Below are 26,044 nucleotides of genomic sequence, written 5' to 3'. Positions count from 1 at the left end.
AGTGTGTGTGAGCCCGGGTGGAATGGAACACTCCTTTAATAGTGATTTCAGTGTGTGTGAGCCCGGGTGTGAGGAAACACTCCTTTAATAGTGATTTCAGTGTGTGTGAGCCCGGGTGTGAGGAACACTCCTTTAATAGTGATTTCAGTGTGTGAGACTGGGTGTGAAGGAACATTCCTTTAATAGTGATTTCAGTGTGTGTGAGACCGGGTGTGAAGGAACACTCCTTTAATATGAGTTCAGTGTGTGTGAGCCTGGGTGTGAAGGAACACTCCTTTAATAGTGATTTCATTGTGTGTGTGAGCCCGGGTGTGAAGGAACATTCCTTTAATAGTGAGTTCAGTGTGTGTGAGCCTGGGTGTGAAGGAACACTCCTTTAATAGTGATTTCAGTGTGTGTGAGACCGGGTGTGAAGGAACACTCCTTTAATAGTGAGTTCAGTGTGTGTGTGAGCCCAGGTGTGAAGGAACACTCCTTTAATAGTGATTTCATTGTGTGTGTGAGCCCGGGTGTGAAGGGACACTCCTTTAATAGTGATTTCAGTGTGTGTGAGCCCGGGTGTGAAGGAACACTCCTTTAATAGTGATTTCAGTGTGTGTGAGCCCGGGTGTGAAGGAACACTCCTTTAATAGTGATTTCACTGTGTGTGAGCCTCGGGGTGAAGGAACACTCCTTTAATAGTGATTTCAGTGTGTGTGAGCCCGGGTGTGAATGAACACTCCTTTAATAGTGATTTCAGTGTGTGTGAGCCCGGGTGTGAGGAAACACTCCTTTAATAGTGATTTCAGTGTGTGTGAGCCCGGGTGTGAAGGAACACTCCTTTAATAGTGATTTCAGTGTGTGTGAGCCCGGGTGTGAAGGAACACTCCGTTAATAGTGATTTCACTGTGTGTGAGCCTCGGGGTGAAGGAACACTCCTTTAATAGTGATTTCAGTGTGTGTGAGCCCGGGTGTGAAGGAACACTCCTTTAATAGTGATTTCAGTGTGTGTGAGACCGGGTGTGAAGGAACACTCCTTTAATAGTGATTTCAGTGTGTGTGAGCCCGGGTGTCAAGGAACACTCCTTTAATAGTGATTTCAGTGTGTGTGAGCCCGGGTGGAATGGAACACTCCTTTAATAGTGATTTCAGTGTGTGTGAGCCCGGGTGTGAGGAAACACTCCTTTAATAGTGATTTCAGTGTGTGTGAGCCCGGGTGTGAGGAACACTCCTTTAATAGTGATTTCAGTGTGTGAGACTGGGTGTGAAGGAACATTCCTTTAATAGTGATTTCAGTGTGTGTGAGACCGGGTGTGAAGGAACACTCCTTTAATATGAGTTCAGTGTGTGTGAGCCTGGGTGTGAAGGAACACTCCTTTAATAGTGATTTCATTGTGTGTGTGAGCCCGGGTGTGAAGGAACATTCCTTTAATAGTGAGTTCAGTGTGTGTGAGCCTGGGTGTGAAGGAACACTCCTTTAATAGTGATTTCAGTGTGTGTGAGACCGGGTGTGAAGGAACACTCCTTTAATAGTGAGTTCAGTGTGTGTGTGAGCCCAGGTGTGAAGGAACACTCCTTTAATAGTGATTTCATTGTGTGTGTGAGCCCGGGTGTGAAGGGACACTCCTTTAATAGTGATTTCAGTGTGTGTGAGCCTGGGTGTGAATGAACACTCCTTTAATAGTGATTTCAGTGTGTGTGAGACCGGGTGTGAAGGAACACTCCTTTAATAGTGAGTTCAGTGTGTGTGTGAGCCCAGGTGTGAAGGAACACTCCTTTAATAGTGATTTCAGTGTGTGTGAGCCCGGGTGTGAAGGAACACTCGTTTAACAGTGATTTCAGTGTGTGTGAGCCCGGGTGTGAAGGAACACTCCTTTAACAGTGATTTCAGTGTGTGTGAGCCCGGGTGTGAAGGACCACTCCTTTAACAGTGATTCCAGTGTGTGTGAGCCCGGGTGTGAAGGAACACTCCTTTAATAGTGAGTTCGGTGTGTGTGTGAGCCCAGGTGTGAAGGAACACTCCTTTAATAGTGATTTCAGTGTGTGTGAGCCCGGGTGTGAAGGAACACTCCTTTAATAGTGATTTCAGTGTGTGTGAGCCCGGATGTGAAGGAACACTCCTTTAATAGTGATTTCAGTGTGTGTGAGCCCGGGTGTGATGGAACATTCCTTTAATAGTGAGTTCAGTGTGTGTGAGCCTGGGTGTGAAGGAACACTCCTTTAATAGTGATTTCAGTGTGTGTGAGCCCGGGTGTGAAGGAACACTCCTTCAGTAGTGATTTCAGTGTGTGTGAGCCCGGGTGTGAAGGAACACTCCTTTAATAGTGATTTCAGTGTGTGTGAGCCTGGGTGTGAAGGAACACTCCTTTAATAGTGATTTCAGTGTGTGTGAGACCGGGTGTGAAGGAACACTCCTTTAATAGTGAGTTCAGTGTGTGTGTGAGCCCTGGTGTGAAGGAACACTCCTTTAACAGTGATTTCAGTGTGTGTGAGCCCGGGTATGAAGGAACACTCCTTTAATAGTGATTTCAGTGTGTGTGAGACCGGGTGTGAAGGAACACTCCGTTAATAGTGAGTTCAGTGTGTGTGTGAGCCCGGGTGTGAAGGAACACTCCTTTAATAGTGATTTCAGTGTGTGTGAGCCCGGGAGTGAAGGAACACCCCTTTAATAGTGATTTCAGTGTGTGTGAGCTCGGGTCTGAAGGAACACTCCTTTAATAGTAATTTCAGTGTGTGAGAACTCTGGTGTGAAGGAACACTCCTTTAACAGTGATTTCAGTGTGTGTGAGCCCGGGTGTGACGGAACACCCCTTTAATAGTGATTTCAGTGTGTGTGAGCCTGGGTGTGAATGAACACTCCTTTAATAGTGATTTCAGTGTGTGTGAGCCCGGGTGTGAAGGAACACTCCTTTAATCGTGATTTCAGTGTGTGTGAGCCCGGGTGTGAAGGAACACTCCTTTAATAGTGATTTCAGTGTGTGAGCCCGGGTGTGATGGAACACTCCTTTAATAGTGATTTCAGTGTGCGTGAGCCCGGGTGTGAAGGAACATTCCTTTAATAGTGAGTTCAGTGTGTGTGAGCCTGGGTGTGAAGGAACACTCCTTTAATTGTGAGTTCGGTGTGTGTGAGCCTGTGTGTGAAGGAACACTCCTTTAATAGTGATTTCAGTGTGTGTGAGCCCGGGTGTGATGGAACATTCCTTTAATAGTGAGTTCAGTGTGTGAGCCTGGGTGTGAAGGAACACTCCTTTAATAGTGATTTCAGTGTGTGTGAGCCCGGGTGTGAAGGAACACTCCTTTAATAGTGATTTCAGTGTGTGTGAGCCCGGGTGTGAAGGAACACTCCTTTAATAGTGATTTCAGTGTGTGTGAGCCCGGGTGTGAAGGAACACTCCTTTAATAGTGATTTCAGTGTGTGTGAGCCCGGGTGTGAAGGGACACTCCTTTAATAGTGATTTGAGTGTGTGTGAGCCCGGGTGTGAAGGAACACTCCTTTAATAGTGATTTGAGTGTCTCTGTGTCTATGTGTCTATCTGTTGGTGTGTGTGTGTGTGTGTCAGTCTGTGTGTGAATACACGCTCCCAGCCTTACTTTTCCATCTCTCTGCAGCCTCTCCTCCGAGCCCGTGCCATCGAGACTCAGTGTTACGTTGTGGCTGCAGCGCAGACTGGTAAACACAATGAGAAACGTACATCTTACGGACACAGTATGGTGGTGGATCCCTGGGGTTGTGTGGTTGCTGAGTGTAACGAGGGTCGGGATATCTGCTACGCGGAGATTGACCTGCAGTATCTCTGGGATATCAGACAGGACATGCCGGTGAGCCACCACCGCAGGAAGGATCTGTACGGCCACCTCACTCTGCAGCCTCCAAACGCTGGTGATCACTGAGCTGAGGGCAGTGCCTCACCCTCTGGGTCAGACTGAATGTACAGTGTTGTGATTTTTGTTAATTTTTACAGAAATCTGTGAATATATCTCTTTAAAGACTGGCAATCTGTTTCCTTTCCAGCTGAACACGCGGCGGTGTGTATCTGTGCATGTTTGAAGCACTCTTTATCTCCCTGTCTCTCTTTGTCTCTATCTCTCCCACGATCAGTCTCTACTTCTCTTGATCCATCCCTCCCTCTGACTCGCTCTGTCTCCCGGTCTCACACATTCTCCCTCTCGGTCTCTTCCTCTCTTGGTCTTACATCCTCTCTATTTGGTGTCTCCCAGTCCCTCTCTCTCACAGAGAGAGGCAATGGCATTGTGGTATTGTCACTGGGCTAGTAATCCAGAGACCCAGGGTAAGACTCTGGGACCCAGGTTCAAATCCCACCCCGACAGATGGTGAAATTTGAATTCAATAAAAATTAAATTGGAAGTCTAATGATAATCATGAAGCCATTGACGATTGTTGTAGAAACATATCTGGTTCACTCATGTCCTTTAGGGAAGGAAATTTGTCGTCCTTACCTGGTCTGACCTACATGTGACTCCAGAGCCACAGCAATGTGGTTGACTCTTAAATACCCTCTGAAATGGAGGGCAGTTCGGGAGGGGCAATAAATGCTGGGCCCAGCCAGCAACGCTCACATCCCGTAAATAAATAAGAAAAAACACTGACTGGTGTCTCTCAGTCCCTGTCTCTCAGGGAGATATCTGTACACTGACTGGTGTCTCTCAGTCCCTCTCTCTCAGGGAGATATCTGTACACTGACTGGTGTCTCTCAGTCCCTCTCTCTCAGGGAGATATCTGTACACTGACTGGTGTCTCTCAGTCCCTCTCTCTCAGGGAGATATCTGTACACTGACTGGTGTCTCCCAGTCCCTCTCTCTCAGGGAGATATCTGTACACTGACTGGTGTCTCTCAGTCCCTCTCTTTCAGGGAGATATCTGTACACTGACTGGTGTCTCCCTGTCCCTCTCTCTCAGGGAGATATCTGTACACTGACTGGTGTCTCTCAGTCCCTCTCTTTCAGGGAGATATCTGTACACTGACTGGTGTCTCTCAGTCCCTCTCTCTCAGGGAGATATCTGTACACTGACTGGTGTCTCTCAGTCCCTGTCTCTCAGGGAGATATCTAGAACATAGAACAGTACAGCACAGAACAGGCCCTTCGGCCCACGATGTTGTGCCGAGCTTTATCTGAAACCAAGATCAAGCTGTCCCACTCCCTATCATCCTGGTGTGCTCCATGTGCCTATCCAATAACCGCTTAAATGTTCCTAAAGTGTCTGACTCCACTATCACTGCAGGCAGTCCATTCCACACCCCAACCACTCTCTGCGTAAAGAACCTACCTCTGATATCCGTCCTGTATCTCCCACCACGAACCCTATAGTTATGCCCCCTTGTAATAGCTCCATCCACTCGAGGAAATAGTCTTTGAACGTTCACTCTATCTATCCCCTTCATCATTTTATAAACCTCTATTAAGTCTCCCCTCAGCCTCCTCCGCTCCAGAGAGAACAGCCCTAGCTCCCTCAACCTTTCCTCATAAGACCGACCCTCCAAACCAGGCAGCATCCTGGTAAATCTCCTCTGCACTCTTTCCAGCGCTTCCACATCCTTCTTATAGTGAGGTGACCAGAACTGCACACAATATTCCAAATGTGGTCTCACCAAGGTCCTGTACAGTTGCAGCATAACCCCACAGCTCTTAAACTCCAACCCCTGTTAATAAAAGCTAACACACTATATGCCTTCTTCACAGCTCTATCCACTTGAGTGGCAACCTTTAGAGATCTGTGGATATGAACCCCAAGAACTCTCTGTTCCTCCACAGTCTTCAGAACCCTACCTTTGACCCTGTAATCCACATTTAAATTAGTCCTACCAAAATGAATCACCTCACATTTATCAGGGTTAAACTCCATTTGCCATTTTTCAGCCCAGTTTTGCATCCTATCTATGTCTCTTTGCAGCCTACAACAGCCCTCCACCTCATCCACTACTCCACCAATCTTGGTGTCATCAGCAAATTTACTGATCCACCCTTCAGCCCCCTCCTCTAAGTCATTAATAAAAATCACAAAGAGCAGAGGACCAAGCACTGATCCCTGCGGCACTCCGCTAGCAACCTGCCTCCAATCTGAAAATTTTCCATCGACCACCACCTCCTGTCTTCGATCAGACAGCCAGTTACCTATCCAATCGGCCAACTTTCCCTCTATCCCACACCTCCTCACTTTCATCATAAGCCGACCATGGGGGACCTTATCAAACGCCTTACTAAAATCCATGTATATGACATCAACTGCCCTACCTTCATCAACACACTTAGTTCCCTCCTCAAAAAATTCAATCAAATTTGTGAGGCATGACTTGCCCTTCACGAATCCGTGCTGACTATCCCTGATTAATCCGCATCTTTCGAAATGGTCGTAAATCCCATCCCTAAGGACCTTTTCCATCAATTTACCAACCACCGAAGTAAGACTAACCGGTCTATAATTACCAGGGTCATTTCGATTCCCTTTCTTAAACAGAGGAACAACATTCGCCATTCTCCAGTCCTCTGGCACCATCCCCAGTCCAACGCCGGTATCTCCACATCATGACTACCATCCCAGTGGACAGCGAGGACCCAAAGATCAAAGCCAAAGGCTCTGCAATCTCATCCCTTGCCTCCCAAAGAATCCTAGGATACATTTCATCAGGCCCAGGGGACTTTCGACCTTCAGTTTATTCAAAACTGCCAGGACATCCTCCCTCCGAACATCTATTTCCTCCAGCCTATTAGCCTGTAACACCTTCTCTTCCTCAAAAACATGGCCCCTCTCCTTGGTGAACACTGAAGAAAAGTATTCATTCATCACCTCGCCTATCTCTACTGACTCCATACACAAGTTCCCACTACTGTCCTTGACCGGCCCTAACCTCACCCTGGTCATTCTTTTATTCCTCACATAAGAGTAAAAAGCCTTGGGGTTTTCCTTGATCCGACCCGCCAAGGACTTCTCGTGTCCCTTCCTAGCTCTCCTAAGCCCCTTTTTCAGCTCATTCCTTGCTAACTTGTAACCCTCAATCGAGCCATCTGAACCTTGTTTCCTCATCCCTACATAAGCTTCCCTCTTCCTTTTCACAAGACATTCCACCTCTTTCGTGAACCATGGTTCCCTCACTCGGCCATTTCCTCCCTGCCTGACAGGGACATACCTATCAAGGACATCCAGTATTTGTTCCTTGAAAAAGTTCCACTTTTCATTAGTTCCTTTCTCTGACAGTTTCTGTTCCCAACTTATGCCCCCTAATTCTTGCCTAATCGCATCATCTGTACACTGACTGGTGTCTCTCAGTCCCTCTCTCTCAGGGAGATATCTGTACACTGACTGGTGTCTCTCTGTCCCTCTCTCCCAGGGAGATATCTGTACACTGACTGGTGTCTCTCAGTCCCTCTCTCAGGGAGATATCTGTACACTGACTGGTGTCTCTCTGTCCCTCTCTCTCAGGGAGATATCTGTACACTGACTGGTGTGTCTCAGTCCCTCTCTCAGGGAGATATCTGTACACTGACTGGTGTCTCTCAGTCCCTCTGTCAGGGAGATATCTGTACACTGACTGGTGTCTCTCTGTCCCTCTCTCTCAGGGACACATCTGTACACTGACTGGTGTCTCTCAGTCCCTCTCTCTCAGGGAGATATCTGTACACTGACTGGTGTCTCTCAGTCCCTCTCTCAGGGAGATATCTGTACACTGACTGGTGTCTCTCAGTCCCTCTCTCTCAGGGAGATATCTGTGCACTGACTGGTGTGTCTCAGTCCCCTCTCTCTCAGGGAGATATCTGTACAATGACTGGTGTCTCTCTGTCCCTCTCTCTCAGGGTGGTATCTGTGCACTGACTGGTGTGTCTCAGTCCCTCTCTCTCAGGGAGATATCTGTACAATGACTGGTGTCTCTCTGTCCCTCTCTCTCAGGGAGATATCTGTACACTGACTGGTGTCTCTCAGTCCCTCTCTCTCAGGGAGATATCTGTACACTGACTGGTGTCTCTCAGTCCCTCTCTCTCAGGGAGATATCTGTACACTGACTGGTGTCTCCCAGTCCCTCTCTCTCAGGGAGATATCTGTACACTGACTGGTGTCTCTCAATCCCTCTCTCCCAGGGAGATATCTGTACACTGACTGGTGTCTCTCAGTCCCTCTCTCTCAGGGAGATATCTGTACACTGACTGGTGTCTCTCAGTCCCTCTCTCTCAGGGAGATATCTGTACACTGACTGTTTATTCCCACATCTGAGTTCCAGCTGATCAGATACCTGCTCGATCACTTTCAGGTTTTCCTGGATGGGAATCAATCACAGGCGCACAGACTGAACACTGGGTTTTTCTTTAATGAGAATACTGACTGCCATCAGCCACCCACAAACCACTCAGTTGTTGTTGTTGTGGACACGGTGGCGGTCACCTCGAGGGTCTCATGATCTGCCGGCCCAATCCGGAGGGGGTCATCCCGGCCTGCGAGGCTCCCTGATTCGTTCCCATCTGCAGCCCGATGATGGATTGCCCCTGTCGCATCTGTTCATTGGTGAAGGCGCGGGGGTTCTGCGCAGCTTTCCTGGTTGACAAGTCCAAAGTGACAGTGAGTCAAGTGCTGAAAGACAATGTCCGATATCTTTCCCTGACCCTCACACACCTCTCTCTCTCACTGCAGCCCCCAGCACCCCGCTGCAAATACACCAGAGACTGCAGGACATCCAGTTGGCTATTTGGCACACTGAGGCATCACATTCAATTTCCAACCCTGACCAATCCACCTGGTTCAGAGTGAAACCCCCTCTACACTGTCCCCATCAAACACTCCCAGGACAGGTACAGCACAGGGTTAGATACAGAGTAAATAGAACATAGAACATAGAACATAGAACATTACAGCGCAGAACAGGCCCTTCGGCCCACGATGTTGCACCGACCAGTTAAAAAAAAAACTGTGACCCTCCAACCTAAACCAATTTCTTTTCGTCCATGAACCTATCTACGGATCTCTTAAACGCCCCCAAACTAGGCGCATTTACTACTGATGCTGGCAGGGCATTCCAATCCCTCACCACCCTCTGGGTAAAGAACCTACCCCTGACATCGGTTCTATAACTACCCCCCCTCAATTTAAAGCCATGCCCCCTCGTGCTGGATTTCTCCATCAGAGGAAAAAGGCTATCACTATCCACCCTATCTAAACCTCTAATCATCTTATATGTTTCAATAAGATCCCCTCTTAGCCGCCGCCTTTCCAGCGAAAACAATCCCAAATCCCTCAGCCTCTCCTCATAGGATCTCCCCTCCATACCAGGCAACATCCTGGTAAACCTCCTCTGCACCCTCTCCAAAGCCTCCACATCCTTCCTGTAATGTGGGGACCAGAACTGCACACAGTACTCCAAGTGCGGCCGCACCAGAGTTGTGTACAGTTGCAACATAACGCTACGACTCCTAAATTCAATCCCCCTACCAATAAACGCCAAGACACCATATGCCTTCTTAACAACCTTATCTACTTGATTCCCAACTTTCAGGGATCTATGCACACATACACCTAGATCCCTCTGCTCCTCCACACTATTCAAAGTCCTCCCGTTAGCCCTATACTCAACACATCTGTTATTCCTACCAAAGTGAATTACCTCACACTTCTCCGCATTAAACTCCATCCGCCACCTCTCGGCCCAACTTTGCAACCTGTCTAAGTCTTCCTGCAAACTACGACACCCTTCCTCACTGTCTACCACACCACCGACTTTGGTGTCATCAGCAAATTTGCTAATCCACCCAACTATACCCTCATCCAGATCATTAATAAATATTACAAACAGCAGTGGCCCCAAAACAGATCCCTGAGGTACACCACTTGTAACCGCACTCCATGATGAATATTTACTATCAACCACCACCCTCTGTTTCCTATCCGCTAGCCAATTCCTGATCCAATTTCCTAGATCACCCCCAATCCCATACATCTGCATTTTCTGCAGAAGCCTACCATGGTGAACCTTATCAAACGCCTTACTAAAATCCATATATACCTCTACACTGTCCCCATCAAACACTCCCAGGACAGGTGCAGCACAGGGTTAGATACAGAGTAAAGCTCCCTCTACACTGTCCCCATCAAACACTCCCAGGACAGGTACAGCACGGGGTTAGATACAGAGTAAAGCTCCCTCTACACTGTCCCCATCAAACACTCCCAGGACAGGTGCAGCACAGGGTTAGATACAGAGTAAAGCTCCCTCTACACTGTCCCCATCAAACACTCCCAGGACAGGTACAGCACAGGGTTAGATACAGAGTAAAGCTCCCTCTACACAGTCCCCATCAAACACTCCCAGGACAGGTACAGCACGGGGTTAGATACAGAGTAAATCTCCCTCTACACTGTCCCCATCAAACACTCCCAGGACAGGTACAGCACGGGGTTAGATACAGAGTAAATCTCCCTCTACACTGTCCCCATCAAACACTCCCAGGACAGGTACAACACAGGGTTAGATACAGAGTAAATCTCCCTCTGCACTGTCCCCATCAAACACTCCCAGGGCAGATACAGCACGGGGTTAGATACAGAGTAAAGCTCCCTGTACACTGTCCCCATCAAACACTCCCAGGGCAGATACAGCACGGGGGTAGATACAGAGTAAAGCTCCCTCTACACTGTCCCCATCAAACACTCCCAGGACAGGTACAGCACGGGGTTAGATACAGAGTAAAGCTCCCTCTACACTGTCCCATCAAACACTCCCAGGACAGGTACAGCACGGGGTTAGATACAGAGTAAAGCTCCCTGTACACTGTCCCCATCAAACACTCCCAGGGCAGATACAGCACGGGGTTAGATACAGAGTAAAGTTCCCCCTACACTGTCCCCATCAAACACTCCCAGGACAGGTACAGCACGGGGTTAGATACAGAGTAAAGCTCCCTCTACACTGTCCCCATCAAACACTCCCAGGACAGGTACAGCACAGGGTTAGATACAGAGTAAATCTCCCTCTACACTGTCCCCATCAAACACTCCCACGACAGGTACAGCACGGGGTTAGATACAGAGTAAAGCTCCCTCTACACTGTCCCCATCAAACACTCCCAGGACAGGTACAGCACGGGGTTAGATACAGAGTAAAGCTCCCTCTACACTGTCCCCATCAAACACTCCCAGGACAGGTACAGCACGGGGTTAGATGCAGAGTAAAGCGCCCTCTACACTGTCCCCATCAAACACTCCCAGGACAGGTACAGCACGGTGTTAGATACAGTGTAAAGCTCCCTCTACACTGTCCCCATCAAACACTCCCAGGACAGGTACAGCACGGGGTTAGATACAGAGTAAAGCTCCCTCTACACTGTCCCCATCAAACACTCCCAGGACAGGTACAGCACGGGGTTAGATACAGAGTAAAGCTCCCTCTACACTGTCCCCATCAAACACTCCCAGGACAGGTACAGCATGGGGTAAGATACAGAGTAAATCTCCCTCTACACTGTCCCCATCAAACACTCCCAGGACAGGTACAGCACGGGGTTAGATACAGAGTAAATCTCCCTCTACACTGTCCCCATCAAACACTCCCAGGGCAGGTACAGCACGGGGTTAGATACAGAGTAAATCTCCCTCTACACTGTCCCGATCAAACACTCCCAGGACAGGTACAGCATGGGGTTAGATACAGAGTAAAGCTCCCTCTACACTGTCCCCATCAAACACTCCCAGGACAGGTACAGCACAGGGTTAGATACAGAGTAAAGCTCCCCCCACACTGTCCCCATCAAACACTCCCAGGACAGGTACAGCACGGGGTTAGATACAGAGTAAAGCTCCCTCTACACTGTCCCCATCAAACACTCCCAGGACAGGTACAGCACGGGGTTAGATACAGAGTAAAGCTCCCTCTACACTGTCCCCATCAAACACTCCCAGGACAGGTACAGCACGGGGTTAGATACAGAGTAAAGCTCCCTCTACACTGTCCCCATCAAACACTCCCAGGACAGGTACAGCACGGGGTTAGATACAGAGTAAAGCTCTCCCCTCTACACTGTCCCCATCAAACACTCCCAGGACAGGTACAGCACGGGGTTCGATACAGAGTAAAGCTCTCCCCTCTACACCGTCCCCCATCAAACACTCCCAGGACAGGTACAGCATGGGGTTAGATACAGAGTAAAGCTCCCTCTACACTGTCCCCATCAAACACTCCCAGGACAGGTACAGCATGGGGTTAGATACAGAGTAAATCTCCCTCTACACTGTCCCGATCAAACACTCCCAGGACAGGTACAGCATGGGGTTAGATACAGAGTAAAGCTCCCTCTACACTGTCCCCATCAAACACTCCCAGGACAGGTACAGCACAGGGTTAGATACAGAGTAAAGCTCCCCCCACACTGTCCCCATCAAACACTCCCAGGACAGGTACAGCACGGGGTTAGATACAGAGTAAAGCTCCCTCTACACTGTCCCCATCAAACACTCCCAGGACAGGTACAGCACGGGGTTAGATACAGAGTAAAGCTCCCTCTACACTGTCCCCATCAAACACTCCCAGGACAGGTACAGCACGGGGTTAGATCCAGAGTAAAGCTCCCTCTACACTGTCCCCATCAAACACTCCCAGGACAGGTACAGCACGGGGTTCGATGCAGAGTAAAGCTCTCCCCTCTACACTGTCCCCATCAAACACTCCCAGGACAGGTACAGCACGGGGTTAGATACAGAGTAAAGCTCTCCCCTCTACACCGTCCCCCATCAAACACTCCCAGGACAGGTCCAACATGGGGTTAGATACAGAGTAAAGCTCCCTCTACACTGTCCCCATCAAACACTCCCAGGACAGGTACAGCATGGGGTTCGATACAGAGTAAATCTCCCTCTACACTGTCCCCATCAAACACTCCCAGGACAGGTACAGCACGGGGTTAGATACAGAGTAAATCTCCCTCTACACTGTCCCCATCAAACACTCCCAGGGCAGGTACAGCACGGGGTTAGATACAGAGTAAATCTCCCTCTACACTGTCCCGATCAAACACTCCCAGGACAGGTACAGCATGGGGTTAGATACAGAGTAAAGCTCCCTCTACACTGTCCCCATCAAACACTCCCAGGACAGGTACAGCACAGGGTTAGATACAGAGTAAAGCTCCCCCCACACTGTCCCCATCAAACACTCCCAGGACAGGTACAGCACGGGGTTAGATACAGAGTAAAGCTCCCTCTACAGTGTCCCCATCAAACACTCCCAGGATAGGTACAGCACGGGGTTAGATACAGAGTAAATCTCCCTCTACACTGTCCCCATCAAACACTCCCAGTACAGGGACAGCATGGGCTGGGATACAGAGTAAATCTCCCTCTACACTGTCCCCATCAAACACTCCCAGGACAGGTACAGCACGGGGTTAGATACAGAGTAAATCTCCCTCTACACTGTCCCCATCAAACACTCCCAGTACAGGGACAGCATGGGCTGGGATACAGAGTAAATCTCCCTCTACACTGTCCCCATCAAACACTCCCAGGACAGGTACAGCACGGGGTTAGATACAGAGTAAATCTCCCTCTACACAGTCCCCATCAAACACTCCCAGGACAGGTACAGCACAGGGTTAGATACAGAGTAAATCTCCCTCTGCACTGTCCCCATCAAACACTCCCAGGGCAGATACAGCACGGGGTTCGATACAGAGTAAAGCTCCCTGTACACTGTCCCCATCAAACACTCCCAGGGCAGATACAGCACGGGGTTAGATACAGAGTAAAGCTCCCTCTACACTGTCCCCATCAAACACTCCCAGGACAGGTACAGCACGGGGTTAGATACAGAGTAAAGCTCCCTGTACACTGTCCCCATCAAACACTCCCAGGGCAGATACAGCACGGGGTTAGATACAGAGTAAAGTTCCCCCTACACTGTCCCCATCAAACACTCCCAGGACAGGTACAGCACGGGGTTAGATACAGAGTAAAGCTCCCTCTACACTGTCCCCATCAAACACTCCCAGGACAGGTACAGCACAGGGTTAGATACAGAGTAAATCTCCCTCTACACTGTCCCCATCAAACACTCCCAGGACAGGTACAGCACGGGGTTAGATACAGAGTAAATCTCCCTCTACACTGACCCCATCAAACACTCCCAGGACAGGTCCCTTACACTCTGAAATTTCAGAGACTCACCGTGGGAACCAACTTGGATCTCCTCGAAAGAAGCCATCGTTTTTTGCGATTGATATGCCTCCGAGTGCCATCAGCGACTGCTGGACAGCTGCTAAATTTTTAGCTGCAAAAAGAAGAGGGGACCATCATTTCCTTCTGTTACTGATGCTCGAAAAGTGGGGGTCACCCTCCTTGTGCCTGTTCCACTGGACCAGGAGGCCATTCAGCCCCAATCAAGCCTATTCCACAGGAACAGGAGGATGTTAGGGAACTTGGGGAAATAAATAGTGATGTCTTGAGGAGAGTACATATTACAGAGAAGGAGGTGCTGGAAGTCTTAAAGCGCATCAAGGTAGCTAAATCGCCGGGGCCTGATGAAGTATATCCCAGGACATTGTGGGAGGCTAGGGAGCAAATTGTGGGTCCCCTAGCAGAGATATTTGAATCATCGATTGTCAAGGGTGCCTTTGTTTAAAAAGGGCTGCAGGGAAAAGCCTGGGAACTACAGGCCAGTGAGCCTCACATCTGTGGTGGGTAAGTTGTTGGAAGGTATTTTGAGAGACAGGATCTACAGGCACTTAGAAACGCAAGGATTGATTAGGGACGGCACGGTAGCACAGTGGTTAGCACTGCTGCTTCACAGCTCCAGGGACCTGGGTTCGATTCCTGGCTTGGGTCACTGTCTGTGTGGAGTTTGCACATTCTCCTCGTGGTTGGGAAGCATTTTCCGACCAGGGCCATTGTGATCTCCTGGACTCGTTTCGATCGCCTCAGGGGGTCGGAGAGGAATTTCCCAGATTTCTTTTCCCCATATTGGCCCTGGGGTTTTCACTCTGGGTTTTCGCCTCTCCCTGGAGATCACATGGTCTGGAATGGGGGGGTGGGGGTGAGTTAATAGGTTGTGATGAACAAAGCATCGTAGCTGTGAGGGACAGCTCGGTGGATAAGATATTGGTATGTAGATAGGCTGGAAAATTGGGCGGGGATCCTGGATTCAGGATTCAATCCTGGACCGGGGAGCGGCGCGGGCTTGGAGGGCCGAAGGGCCTGTTCCTGTGCTGTATTGTTCTTTGTTCTTTGTTGTCTGCGTGGGTTTCCTCCGGGTGCTCCGGTTTCCTCCCACAGTCCAAAGATGTGCGGATTAGGTTGATTGGCCATGCTAAAAATTGCCCTTAGTGTCCTGAGATGCGTGGGTTAGAGGGGTTAGTGGGCAAAATATGTAGGGATATGGGGGTAGGGCCTGGGTGGGATTGTGGTCGGTGCAGACTCGATAGGCCGAATGGCCTCTTTCTGTACTGTAAGGTTTCTATGATTTCCATGAGGGACAGTCAGCATGGCTTTGTGAGTGGAAAATCATGTCTCACAAATTGGATTGAGTTTTTTGAAGGGGTAACCACGAAAGTAGATGAGGACAGTGCAGTTGATGTTGTCTACATGGACTTTAGCAAGGCCTTTGGCAAGGTACCGCATGGTAGGTTGTTGCATAAGATTAAATCTCACGGGATCCAGGGTGAGGTATCTAAATGGATACAAAATTGGCTTCTTGACAGAAACCAGAGGGTGGTTGCAGAGGGTTATTTTTCAAACTGGAGGCCTGTGACCAGAGGTGTGCCTCAGGGATCAGTGTTGGGTCCACTGTTATTTGTCATTTATATTAATGATTTGGATGCGAGTATAGGAGGCATGGTTAGTAAGTTTGCAGATGACACTAAGATTGGTGGCATAGTGGATACTGAAGAAAGTTATCTCCAGTTGCAACGGGATCTTGATCAATTGGGCCAATGGGCTGATGAATGGCAAATGGAGTTTAATTTAGACAAATGCGAGGTGATGCATTTTGGTACATTGAACCAGGGCAGGACTTACTCAGTTAACGGTAGGGCATTGGGGAGAGTTACAAAACAAAGAGAGCGAGGGGTACAGGTTCATAGCTCCTTGAAAGTGGAGTCACAGGTGGACAGAGTGGTGAAGAAGACATTCAGCATGCTTGTTTCATCGGTCAGAACATTGAATACAGGAGTTGGGATATCTTGTTGAAGTTGTACAAGACACTGGTAAGGCCACACTTGGAATACTGTATACAGTTCTGGTCACCCTATTATATGAAAGGATATTATTAAACTAGAAAGAGTGCAGAAAAGATTTACTAGAATGCTACCGGGACTTGATGGTTTGAGTTATAAGGAGAGGCTGGATAGACTGGGACTTTTTTCTCTGGAGCGTAGGAGGCTGAGGGGTGATCTTATAGAGGTCTATAAAATAATGAGGGGCACAGATCAGCGAGATAGTCATTATCTTTTCCCAAAGGTAGGGAAGTCTAAAACTAGAGGGCATAGGTTTAAGGTGAGAGGGGAGAGATACAAAAGTGTCCAGAGGGCAATTTTTTCACACAGAGGGCGGTGAGTGTGTGGAACAAGCTGCCAGAGGTAGTAGTAGAGGCGGGGACAATTTTGTCTATTAAAAAGCATTTAGATAGTTAGATGGGTAAGATGGGTACAGAGGGATATGGGCCAAATGTGGGCAATTGGGATTAGCTTAGGGGTTTAAAAAAATGCGCGGCATGGACAAGTTGGGCCGAAGGGCCTGTTTCCATGCTGTAAACCTCTATAACTCTGACTCTATTCAGCCCCAAACGAGCCTGTTCCACAGGAACAGGAGGCCATTCAGCCTCAACTGAGCCTGTTCCACTCAAACAAGAGATCATTCAGCCCCAATCGAGCCTGTTCCACAGGAACAGGAGGCCATTCAGCCCCTCTTGAGCCTGTTAGACATGAATAGCTGGCCATTAAAGCCCTCTTGAGCCTGTTACACAGGAACAGGAGGAGGCCATTCAGCCTTCCCCTTGAGCCTGTTACATATGAATAGGAGTCTATTCAACCCCTTTATAGGCTGTTACATTGGGACAGGAGACCATTCAGCCCCTTCTGAACCTGTTACACAGGAACAGGAGGAGGCCATTCAGCCCTCTATGGAGCCTATTGCACATGAAGAGAAGAGGGCATTTGGTCCACTCTCTAGCCTAGTACACAGGATCAGGAAGAGCCAATACAGCCTTTCTCGAGCCTGTTACACAGGAATCGTCAGCCATTCAGCCCCTTCTGAACCTGTTACACAGGAACAGGATGAGGCCCATTCAGACCCTCTCGAGCCTGCTACACATGTCATGCCCTGTAGAGCTATGTCCTACTCATAACTCAGATTTGAAACAGAAATGAGGAGGAATTGCTCCACTCAAAGGGTGGTAAATCTGTGGAATTCTCCACCCCAGAGTGCGGTGGACACTGGAACACCGAACAAATATAAGGAGGATATAGATAGGTTTTTAATTGGCAGCGGGATGAAGGGTTAGGCGGAGCGACAGGAAGCTGGAGGTGAGGCCGAGATGAGATCAGCCATGATGGTATTGAACTGCTCAAGGGGCGGAATGGCCTGCTCCTGCTCCTAGTTCTCATGTCTTGAAGCTTGTTTTGTTTTCGGTGCGGACCAGTACAGCAAACTGGCCTCCCACCATTTTGTGATCTGCAGAAAGTCTCGTCCCTTCGTGGGACTCCTGGAATGGCCTTGAAATGCGACTTTGGCTACTGAATTTGCCTGACTACACTTTGGAAGTGAAATGGCCTTCACCAGGCCTGTAACATTTGTTTGACAGGGCCTGCCAAACATGTGAATTACAAACTATTCCCTTTGTTTAGAAATTATATAAAGGTGCACCATTCTCTTTAACTGTATTTTCCTTGTTTGCACATATATGCACATGTGTGTGTGTGTGTGAATAATAAGGGAATTGTGGCCAAGCCATGGCTTACAAGGGAAATTAGAGATAGTATCAGATACAAGGAAGAAGCCTACAAATTGGCGAGGAAAAGCAATAGGCCTGAGGATTGGGAGCAGTTTAAAATTCAGCGAAGGAGGACCGAGGGATTGATTAAGAAGGGAAAAAAGTATGGAAGTAAGCTAGCGGGGAACATAAAAACTGACTGTAAAAGTTCCTATAGGTACGTAAAGAGAAAAAGATTGACAAAAATGAATTTAAGTCCGTTACAGTCAGAAACAGAGGAATTCATAACAGGGAACAAATAAACGGCTGAGGAATTAAACTTGTACTTTGCTTCAGTCTTCACAAAGGAAGACATGAATAATGTACCAGGAGTGCTGAGAGAAACATGTTTTAGTGAGGAGCTGAAGGAAATCAGCATTAGTAGAGAAATGGTTTTGGGGAAATTGATGCGATTGAAGGTGGATAAATCTCCAGGTCCTGGTAATCTTCATCCCAGAGTACTTCAGGAAGTGGCCCTGGAAATAGTAGATCCAATGGTGGTCATTTACCTAAATTCTTTGGACTCTGGAATAGTCACTACAGATTGGAGGGTAGATAATGTAAGCCCGCTATTCAAAAAGGGAGATAGAGAGAAAACAGGGAACGATAGACCAGTGAGCCTAACGTCCGTACTGGAGAAGTTGCTGGAGTCCATTATCAAGGATTCCATAACTCAGCATTTGGAAGGCAGTGGTATAATCAGTCAAAGTCAGCATGGATTTACAAAAGGGAAATCATGCTTTTTGAATCTATTGGAGTTTTTTTGAGGATGTAACTAGTAGAGTTGACCAAGGAGAACCAGTTGATGTGGTTTATTTAGAATTTCAGAAGGCTTTCGACAAGGTCTAGTTGGACCAGGGAGCGGCACAGGCTTGGAGGGCCGAAGGGCCTGTTCCTGTGCTGTATTGTTCTTTGTTCTTTTGTTCTTTGTCTCACATAATAGACTACTGTGTGAAGTTAAAGCACATGGGATTGCAGGTAATGTCTTGAGATGGATAGAAAGCTGGTGAGCAGATAGCAAGCAAAGAGTTGGCATAAATGGGTCTTTTTCTGATTGGCAGTCAGTGACTAGTGGGGTTCCGCAGGGATCTGTGCTAGGACCCCAACTGCTCACATTATATATTAATGATTTGGAAGAGGGAACTAGATGTATTATCTCCAAATTTGCAGATGATACAAAGTTGGGTGGAAGGGTGAGCTGTGAGGGGGAGGCAAAGATGCCTCAGCGTGATTTGGACAGGCTGAGTGTGTGGGCATACGCGTGGCAGATGCAGTGGATAAATGTGAGGTTATCCACTTTGGTAGTAATAATAGGAGGATTACACCATTCAAGTAATAGATTATGGAGGATGGCGGATGTGGTTCCGTTATTCAAGAAAGGGAGAAGAGATAGCCCAGGAAATCATAGATCGGTGAGTCTAACCTCAGTGGGAGGTAAGTTGATGGAGAAGATCCTGAGAGGCAGGATTTATGAACATTTGGAAAGGAATAGTATGATCAGAAGTAGCCAGCATGGCTTTGTCCGAGGCAGGTCACGCCTTACGAGTCTGATTGAGTTTCTTGAAGATGTGACTAGACACTTAGACGGGGGAAGAGCGGTAGATGTGGTTTATATGGATTTCAGCAAGGCGTTTGATAAGGTGCCCCATGCAAGGCTTATGGAGAAAGTGAGGGGCATGGGATACAAGGGGACGTTGCTTTGTGGATTCAGAACTGACTTGCCCACAGAAGGCAAAGAGTGGTTGTAGATGGATCTTTTTCAGAGTGGAGGTCGGTCACCAGTGGGGTGCCCCAGGGATCTGTTCTGGGACCCTTGCTCTTTGTGATTTTTATAAATGACCTGGATGAGGAAGTGGAGGGATGGGTTGGCAAGTTTCCTGATGACACAAAGGTTGGTGGTGTTGTGGATAGTGTAGAGGGATGTCAGCAGTTGCAACGAGACATAGATAAGATGCAAGACTGGGCGGAGAAGTGGCAGATGGACTTCAACCCAGATAAGTGTGTGGTGGTTCATTTTGGCAGGTCGAATAGGATGGAAGAATATAATATTAAGGGTAAGACGCTTGGCAGTGTAGAAGAACAGAGGGATCTTGGGGTCCGGGTACATAGGACGCTCAAAGCAGCGTCGCAGGTGGAGGCTGTGGTTAAGAAGGCGTATGGAATACTGGCCTTCAGCAATAGAGGAATTGAGTTTAGAAATCGGGAGATAATGCTGCAGCTGTATAGGACCCTGGTCAGACCCCACCTGGAGTACTGTGCCCAGTTCTGGTCGCCTCATTACAGAAAGGATGTGGAAGCCATAGAACGGGTGGAGAGGAGATTTACAAGGATGTTGCCTGGATTAGGTGGCATGCCTTATGAGGATAGGTTGAGAGAGCTAGGTCTATTCTCCTTGGAGAGGTGAAGGATGAGAGGTGACCTGATCAAGGTGTATAAGATGTTGAGAGGTATTGGTAGAGTGGATTCTCAGAGGCTTTTACCCAGGGCTGAAATGGTTGTCACGCGAGGCCACAGGTTTAGGGTGCTGGGGAGTAGGTACAGAGGAGATGTTAGGGGTAAGTTTTTCACTCAGAGGGTGGTGGGTGCCGGTAGTGGTGGTGGAAGTGGATTCGATTGAGTCTTTTAAGAGACTTTTGGATAGGTTCATGGAGGTTAGTAAGATAGAGGGTTATAGATGAGCCGAGAAGGTAAGGAAATTGTTCGGCGCAACTTGTGGGCCGAAGGGCCTGTTTGTGCTGTAGCTTTTCTATGTTCTATGTTCTAAGACCTTGGTGTCCTTTTGCATCAGTCATTGAAAGTAAGCGCGCAGGTGCTGCAGGCAGTAAAGAAGGCAAATGGTATGTCATAGCGTGAGGATTTGAGTAGAGGGATAGGGATGTTTTGCTGCAGTTGTATCGGGCATTGGTGAGGCCACATCTGGAATATTATGTGCTGTTTTGGTGCCCTTATCTGAGGAAAGATGTCCTTGCTATAGAGGGAGTGCAGCGAAGATTTACCAGGCTGAATCCTGGGATGGCAGGTCTGTCATATGAAGAGAGATTAAGTCGGTTAGAATTATATTCATTGGAGTTTAGAAGAGTGAGAGGGGATCTCATAGAAACTTATAAAATTCTAACAGGGTAGATTCAGAAAGAATGTTCCCATTGGTGGGGGAGTCCAGAATGAGGGGTCATAGTTGAGGATGAGGGGTAAACCTTTTAGAACTGAGGTGAGGAAACATTTCTTCACCCAGAGAGTGGTGAATGTGTGGAATTCACTACCACAGAAAATAGTTGAGGCCAAAACATTGTTTGATTTCAAGAAGAAATTAGATATACTTCTTGGGGCTAAAGGGATATGGGGAAAAGGGGGAAATTGAATTCGATGATCAGCGATGATTAAAATGAATGGCGGAGCAGGCTCGAAGAGCTGAATGGCCTACTCCTGCTTCTAGTTTCTATGTTAACTAATCCCCTTTATTTAAACCCACAAAACCTTGCTGCTGGTGTTCAGATTGTCTCCATCCCCTTATGGGTTAAAAAAACATGCAACTCTTTTCAAATCATACTGATAACAGATGGTAGCTTTCTCCCTGTCCACAACACACAGGAATGCGAGGAGGCCATTCAGCCCTCCTCAAACCTGTTGCACAGGAACAGAAGGAGATTATTCAGCCCCTCTCCGATCTGTTTTACAGGGACAGGAGAAGGCCATTCATCCCCTCATCATCTGGTTACAGGAGGGGCACATTCAGAATCTCAACCCTGTCGTACAAAACAAGAAAAGGCCATCCACCCCACTCGAGCCTGTTGCATAGGAGCAAGAGGAGGCCATTCAGCCCTTCTTGAGCCTGTTGCACGAGAAGAGAAGGATGCTCATTCAGCCCTTGTTGGGTGTGTTACACAGGAACGTAAGGAGGTAATTCAACCCCCATCTCAAGCTGTTACACTGGAACAAGAAGAGGCCGTTCAGCTGCTCACGAGCCTGTGCCACACAGACAGGAGGTGGCCACTCAGCCCCTCATGGACCTGTTACGCAGGAACCAAGAATGCCCATTCATACCCTCTCGAGCCTGTTACACAGCAAAAAGAGGAGACCATTCATCCTCTCTCTGGCCTCCTCTTGTTTTTGTAACCGGAAGGTCAGTCAAATGAGACTGAGCCCCAGACACCAGGGTCTGGAAGATCCCAGTCTCTGTCCAGCTGGAGATATACATGCTCACCTTCCCACAAGTCGACAGTCTGGAAGAGATCAGTGGTGGTGAGACCGTAGTCTGTCAGTGCCTTGAGGAACTGGGAGATCTGCTCCATCTGAGTGAATGCTCGTTCCGAGGAACTGATCTTCTTAATGGGGCGTCTATCCGGGGGGTTCAGGCTGTTGATCAGGTGGCACAGGATCTGCGGTGGGGTGAGAGACGGGGAGGTGGGGAGGTGGGGAGATGGTGGGCAGAGGTGGAGAACATTAGAAAGAGAAAGGGAGAGCAGGCAAACACAAATCCTCCTTAAATCATCCCCCCCCCCCCCCCCCCGCCCCACCCCCCCCCCCCCTCCAATGTCCCTCTCCAGGCAAATCCATTCGCAAACTCTAATCTAAACTCATTAAACTAAATCAGTGAATTCCAAACTCAAATGCCCACTCCATTCCCCACTCCAAACTCCCCCACCCGCCACTCCCCCAACACCCCCACCCGCCGCTCCCCCAACACCCCCACCCGCCACTCCCCCAACACCCCCACCCGCCACTCCCCCAACACCCCCACCCGCCACTCCCCCAACACCCCCACCCGCCACTCCCCCAACACCCCCACCCGCCACTCCCCCAACACCCCCACCCGCCACTCCCCCAACACCCCCACCCGCCACTCCCCCAACACCCCCACCCGCCGCTCCCCCAACACCCCCACCCGCCGCTCCCCCACCCGCCACTCCCCCAACACCCCAACCGCCACTCCCCCAACACCCCCAACGCCACTCCCCCACCCGCCACTCCCCCACCCGCCACTCCCCCAACACCCCCACCCGCCACTCCCCCAACACCCCCACCCGCCACTCCCCCAACACCCCCACCCGCCACTCCCCCAACACCCCCACCCGCCACTCCCCCAACAACCCCAACCGCCACTCCCTCAACACCTCCACCCGCCACTCCCCCAACACCCCCACCCGCCACTCCCCCAACACCCACACCCGCCACTCCCCCAACAACCCCACCCGCCACTCCCCCAACACCCCAACCCGACACTCCCCCAACACCCCCACCCGCCACTCCCCCAACACCCCCACCCGCCGCTCCCCCAACACCCCCATCCGCCGCTCCCCCAACACCCCCACCCGCTGCTCCCCCAACACCCCCACCCGCCACTCCCCCAACACCCCCACCCGCCACTCCCCCAACCGCCACTCCCCCACCCGCCACTCCCCCAACTCCCCCACCCGCCACTCCCCCACCCGCCACTCTCCCAACTCCCCCACCCGACGCTCCTCCAACACCCCCACCCGCCGCTCCCCCAACACCCCCACCCGCCGCTCCCCCAACACCCCCACCCGCCACTCCCCCAACACCCCCACCCGCCACTCCCCCAACTCCCCCACCCGCCACTCCCCCAACTCCCCCACCCGCCACTCCCCCAACACCCCCACCCGCCACTCCCCCAACTCCCCCACCCGCCACTCCCCCAACACCCCCACCCGCCACTCCCCCAACACCCCCACCCGCCACTCCCACACCCGCCACTCCCCCACCCGCCACTCCCCCACCACCCCCACCCGCCACTCCCCCAACCCCCCACCCGCCACTCTCCCAACACCCCCACCCGCCACTCCCCCAACCCCCCACCCGCCACTCCCCCAACACCCCCACCCGCCACTCCCCCAACACCCCCACCCGCCACTCCCCCAACACCCCCACCCGCCACTCCCCCAACACCCCCACCCGCCACTCCCCCAACACCCCCACCCGCCACTCCCCCAACACCCCCACCCGCCACTCCCCCACCCGCCACTCTCCCAACACCCCCACCCGCCACTCCCCCAACACCTCCATCCGCCACTCCCCCACCCGCCACTCCCCCAACACTCACACCCGCCACTCCCCCAACACCCCCACCCGCCACCCCCCACCCGCCTCTCCCCCAACACCCCCTCCCGCCACTCCCCCACCCGCCACTCCCCCAACACTCCCACCCGCCACTCCCCCACCCGCCACTCCCCCATCTCCCCCACCCGCCACTCCCCCAACTACCCCACCCGCCACTCCCCACTCCCCCAACTCCCCCACCCGCCACTCCCCCAACACTCCCACCGGCCACTCCCCCAACACCCCCACCGGCCACTCCCCCAACACCCCCACCGGCCACTCCCCCAACACCCCCACCCGCCACACCCCCAACTCCCCCACCGGCCACTCCCCCAACACCCCCACCCGCCACTCCCCCAACACCCCCACCCGCCACTCCCCCAACACCCTCACCCGCCACTCCCCCAACACCCCCACCCGCCACTCCTCCACCCGCCACTCCCCCAACACCCCCACCCGCCACTCCCCCAACACCCCCACCCGCCACTCCCCCAACACTCCCACCGGCCACTCCCCCAACACCCCCACCGGCCACTCCCCCAACACCCCCACCGGCCACTCCCCCAACACCCCCACCCGCCACACCCCCAACTCCCCCACCGGCCACTCCCCCAACACCCCCACCCGCCACTCCCCCAACAACCCCACCCGCCACTCCCCCAACACCCTCACCCGCCACTCCCCCAACACCCCCACCCGCCACTCCTCCACCCGCCACTCCCCCAACACCCCCACCCGCCACTCCCCCAACACCCCACCCGCCACTCCCCCAACACCCCCACCCGCCACTCCCCCAACACCCCCACCCGCCACTCCCCCAACACCCCCACCCGCCACTCCCCCAACACCCCCACCCGCCACTCCCCCAACACCCCCACCTGCCACTCCCCCAACTCCCCCACCCGCCACTCCCCCAACTCCCCCACCCGCCATTCCCCCAACACCCCCACCCGCCACTCCCCCAACACTCCCACACGCCACTCCCCCACCCGCCACTCCCCCAACTCTCCCACCCGCTGCTCCCCCAACACTCCCACCCGCCACTCCCCCACCCGCCACTCCCCCAACTCCCCCTCCCGCCACTCCCCCAACTCCCCCACCCGCCACTCCCCCAACTCCCCCACCCGCCACTTCCCAACACCCCCACCCGCCACTCCCCCAACTCCCCCACCCGCCACTCCCCCAACACCCCCACCCGCCACTCCCCCAACACCCCCACCCGCCATTCCCCCACCCGCCACTCCCCCAACCCCCCACCCGCCACTCCCCCAACACCCCCACCCGCCACTCCCCCACCCGCCACTCCCCCAACACGCCCACCCGCTGCTCCCCCAACACTCCCACCCGCCACTCCCCCACCCGCCACTCCCCCAACTCCCCCACCCGCCACTCCCCCAACTCCCCCACCCGCCACTCCCCAACACCCCCACCCGCCACTCCCCCAACTCCCCCACCCGCCACTCCCCCAACACCCCCACCCGCCACTCCCCCAACACCCCCACCCGCCACTCCCCCAACACCCCCACCCGCCACTCCCCCACCCGCCACTCCCCCAACCCCCCACACGCCACTCCCCCAACACCCCCACCCGCCACTCCCCCAACACCCCCACCCGCCACTCCCCCACCCGCCACTCCCCCAACCCCCCACCCGCCACTCCCCCAACACCCCCACCCACCACTCCCCCAACACCCCCACCCGCCACTCCCCCAACACCCCCACCCGCCACTCCCCAACACCCCCACCCGCCACTCCCCCAACACCCCCACCCGCCACTCCCCCAACACCCCCACCCGCCACTCCCCCAACACCACGCCCCCAACACCCCCACCCGCCGCTCCCCCAACACCCCCACCCGCCGCTCCCCCAACACCCCAACCCGCCGCTCCCCCAACACCCCCACCCGCCGCTCCCCCAACACCCCCACCCGCCGCTCCCCCAACACCCCCACCCGCCGCTCCCCCAACACCCCCACCCGCCGCTCCCCCAACACCCCCACCCGCCGCTCCCCCAACACCCCCACCCGCCGCTCCCCCAACACCCCCACCCGCCGCTCCCCC

At 51.9% G+C, this 26,044-nt stretch overlaps 1 protein-coding gene and 1 pseudogene across 2 annotated transcripts in view; one reads left to right on the top strand and one right to left on the bottom strand.

The window, feature by feature from the left end:
- Positions 1-3,992, top strand: part of LOC144487371 (deaminated glutathione amidase-like) — a 127,664-nt pseudogene extending 123,672 nt beyond the window's left edge. Inside the window, exon 6 of the transcript XR_013496402.1 lies at positions 3,589-3,992. The product of XR_013496402.1 is annotated as a deaminated glutathione amidase-like (transcript). The remainder of the gene's footprint in view (positions 1-3,588) is intronic.
- A 4,285-nt stretch (positions 3,993-8,277) lies between these two features.
- Positions 8,278-22,306, bottom strand: LOC144487374 (transgelin-3-like; the record flags this gene model as incomplete). The annotated part of the gene is made up of 3 exons (XM_078205461.1): positions 8,278-8,521; positions 14,135-14,237; positions 22,132-22,306. Coding segments are annotated over 3 exons (432 nt in total), but the record flags the coding sequence as incomplete, so codon positions are not given.
- Between the last annotated feature and the right edge of the window lie 3,738 nt (positions 22,307-26,044).

Source organism: Mustelus asterias, unplaced genomic scaffold (genome assembly GCF_964213995.1).
Source record: "Mustelus asterias unplaced genomic scaffold, sMusAst1.hap1.1 HAP1_SCAFFOLD_757, whole genome shotgun sequence".
NCBI classification, from domain to species: domain Eukaryota; kingdom Metazoa; phylum Chordata; class Chondrichthyes; order Carcharhiniformes; family Triakidae; genus Mustelus; species Mustelus asterias.
Note: the sequence above shows the minus strand (reverse complement) of the source record. Positions and strands in the feature narration are given on the sequence as shown.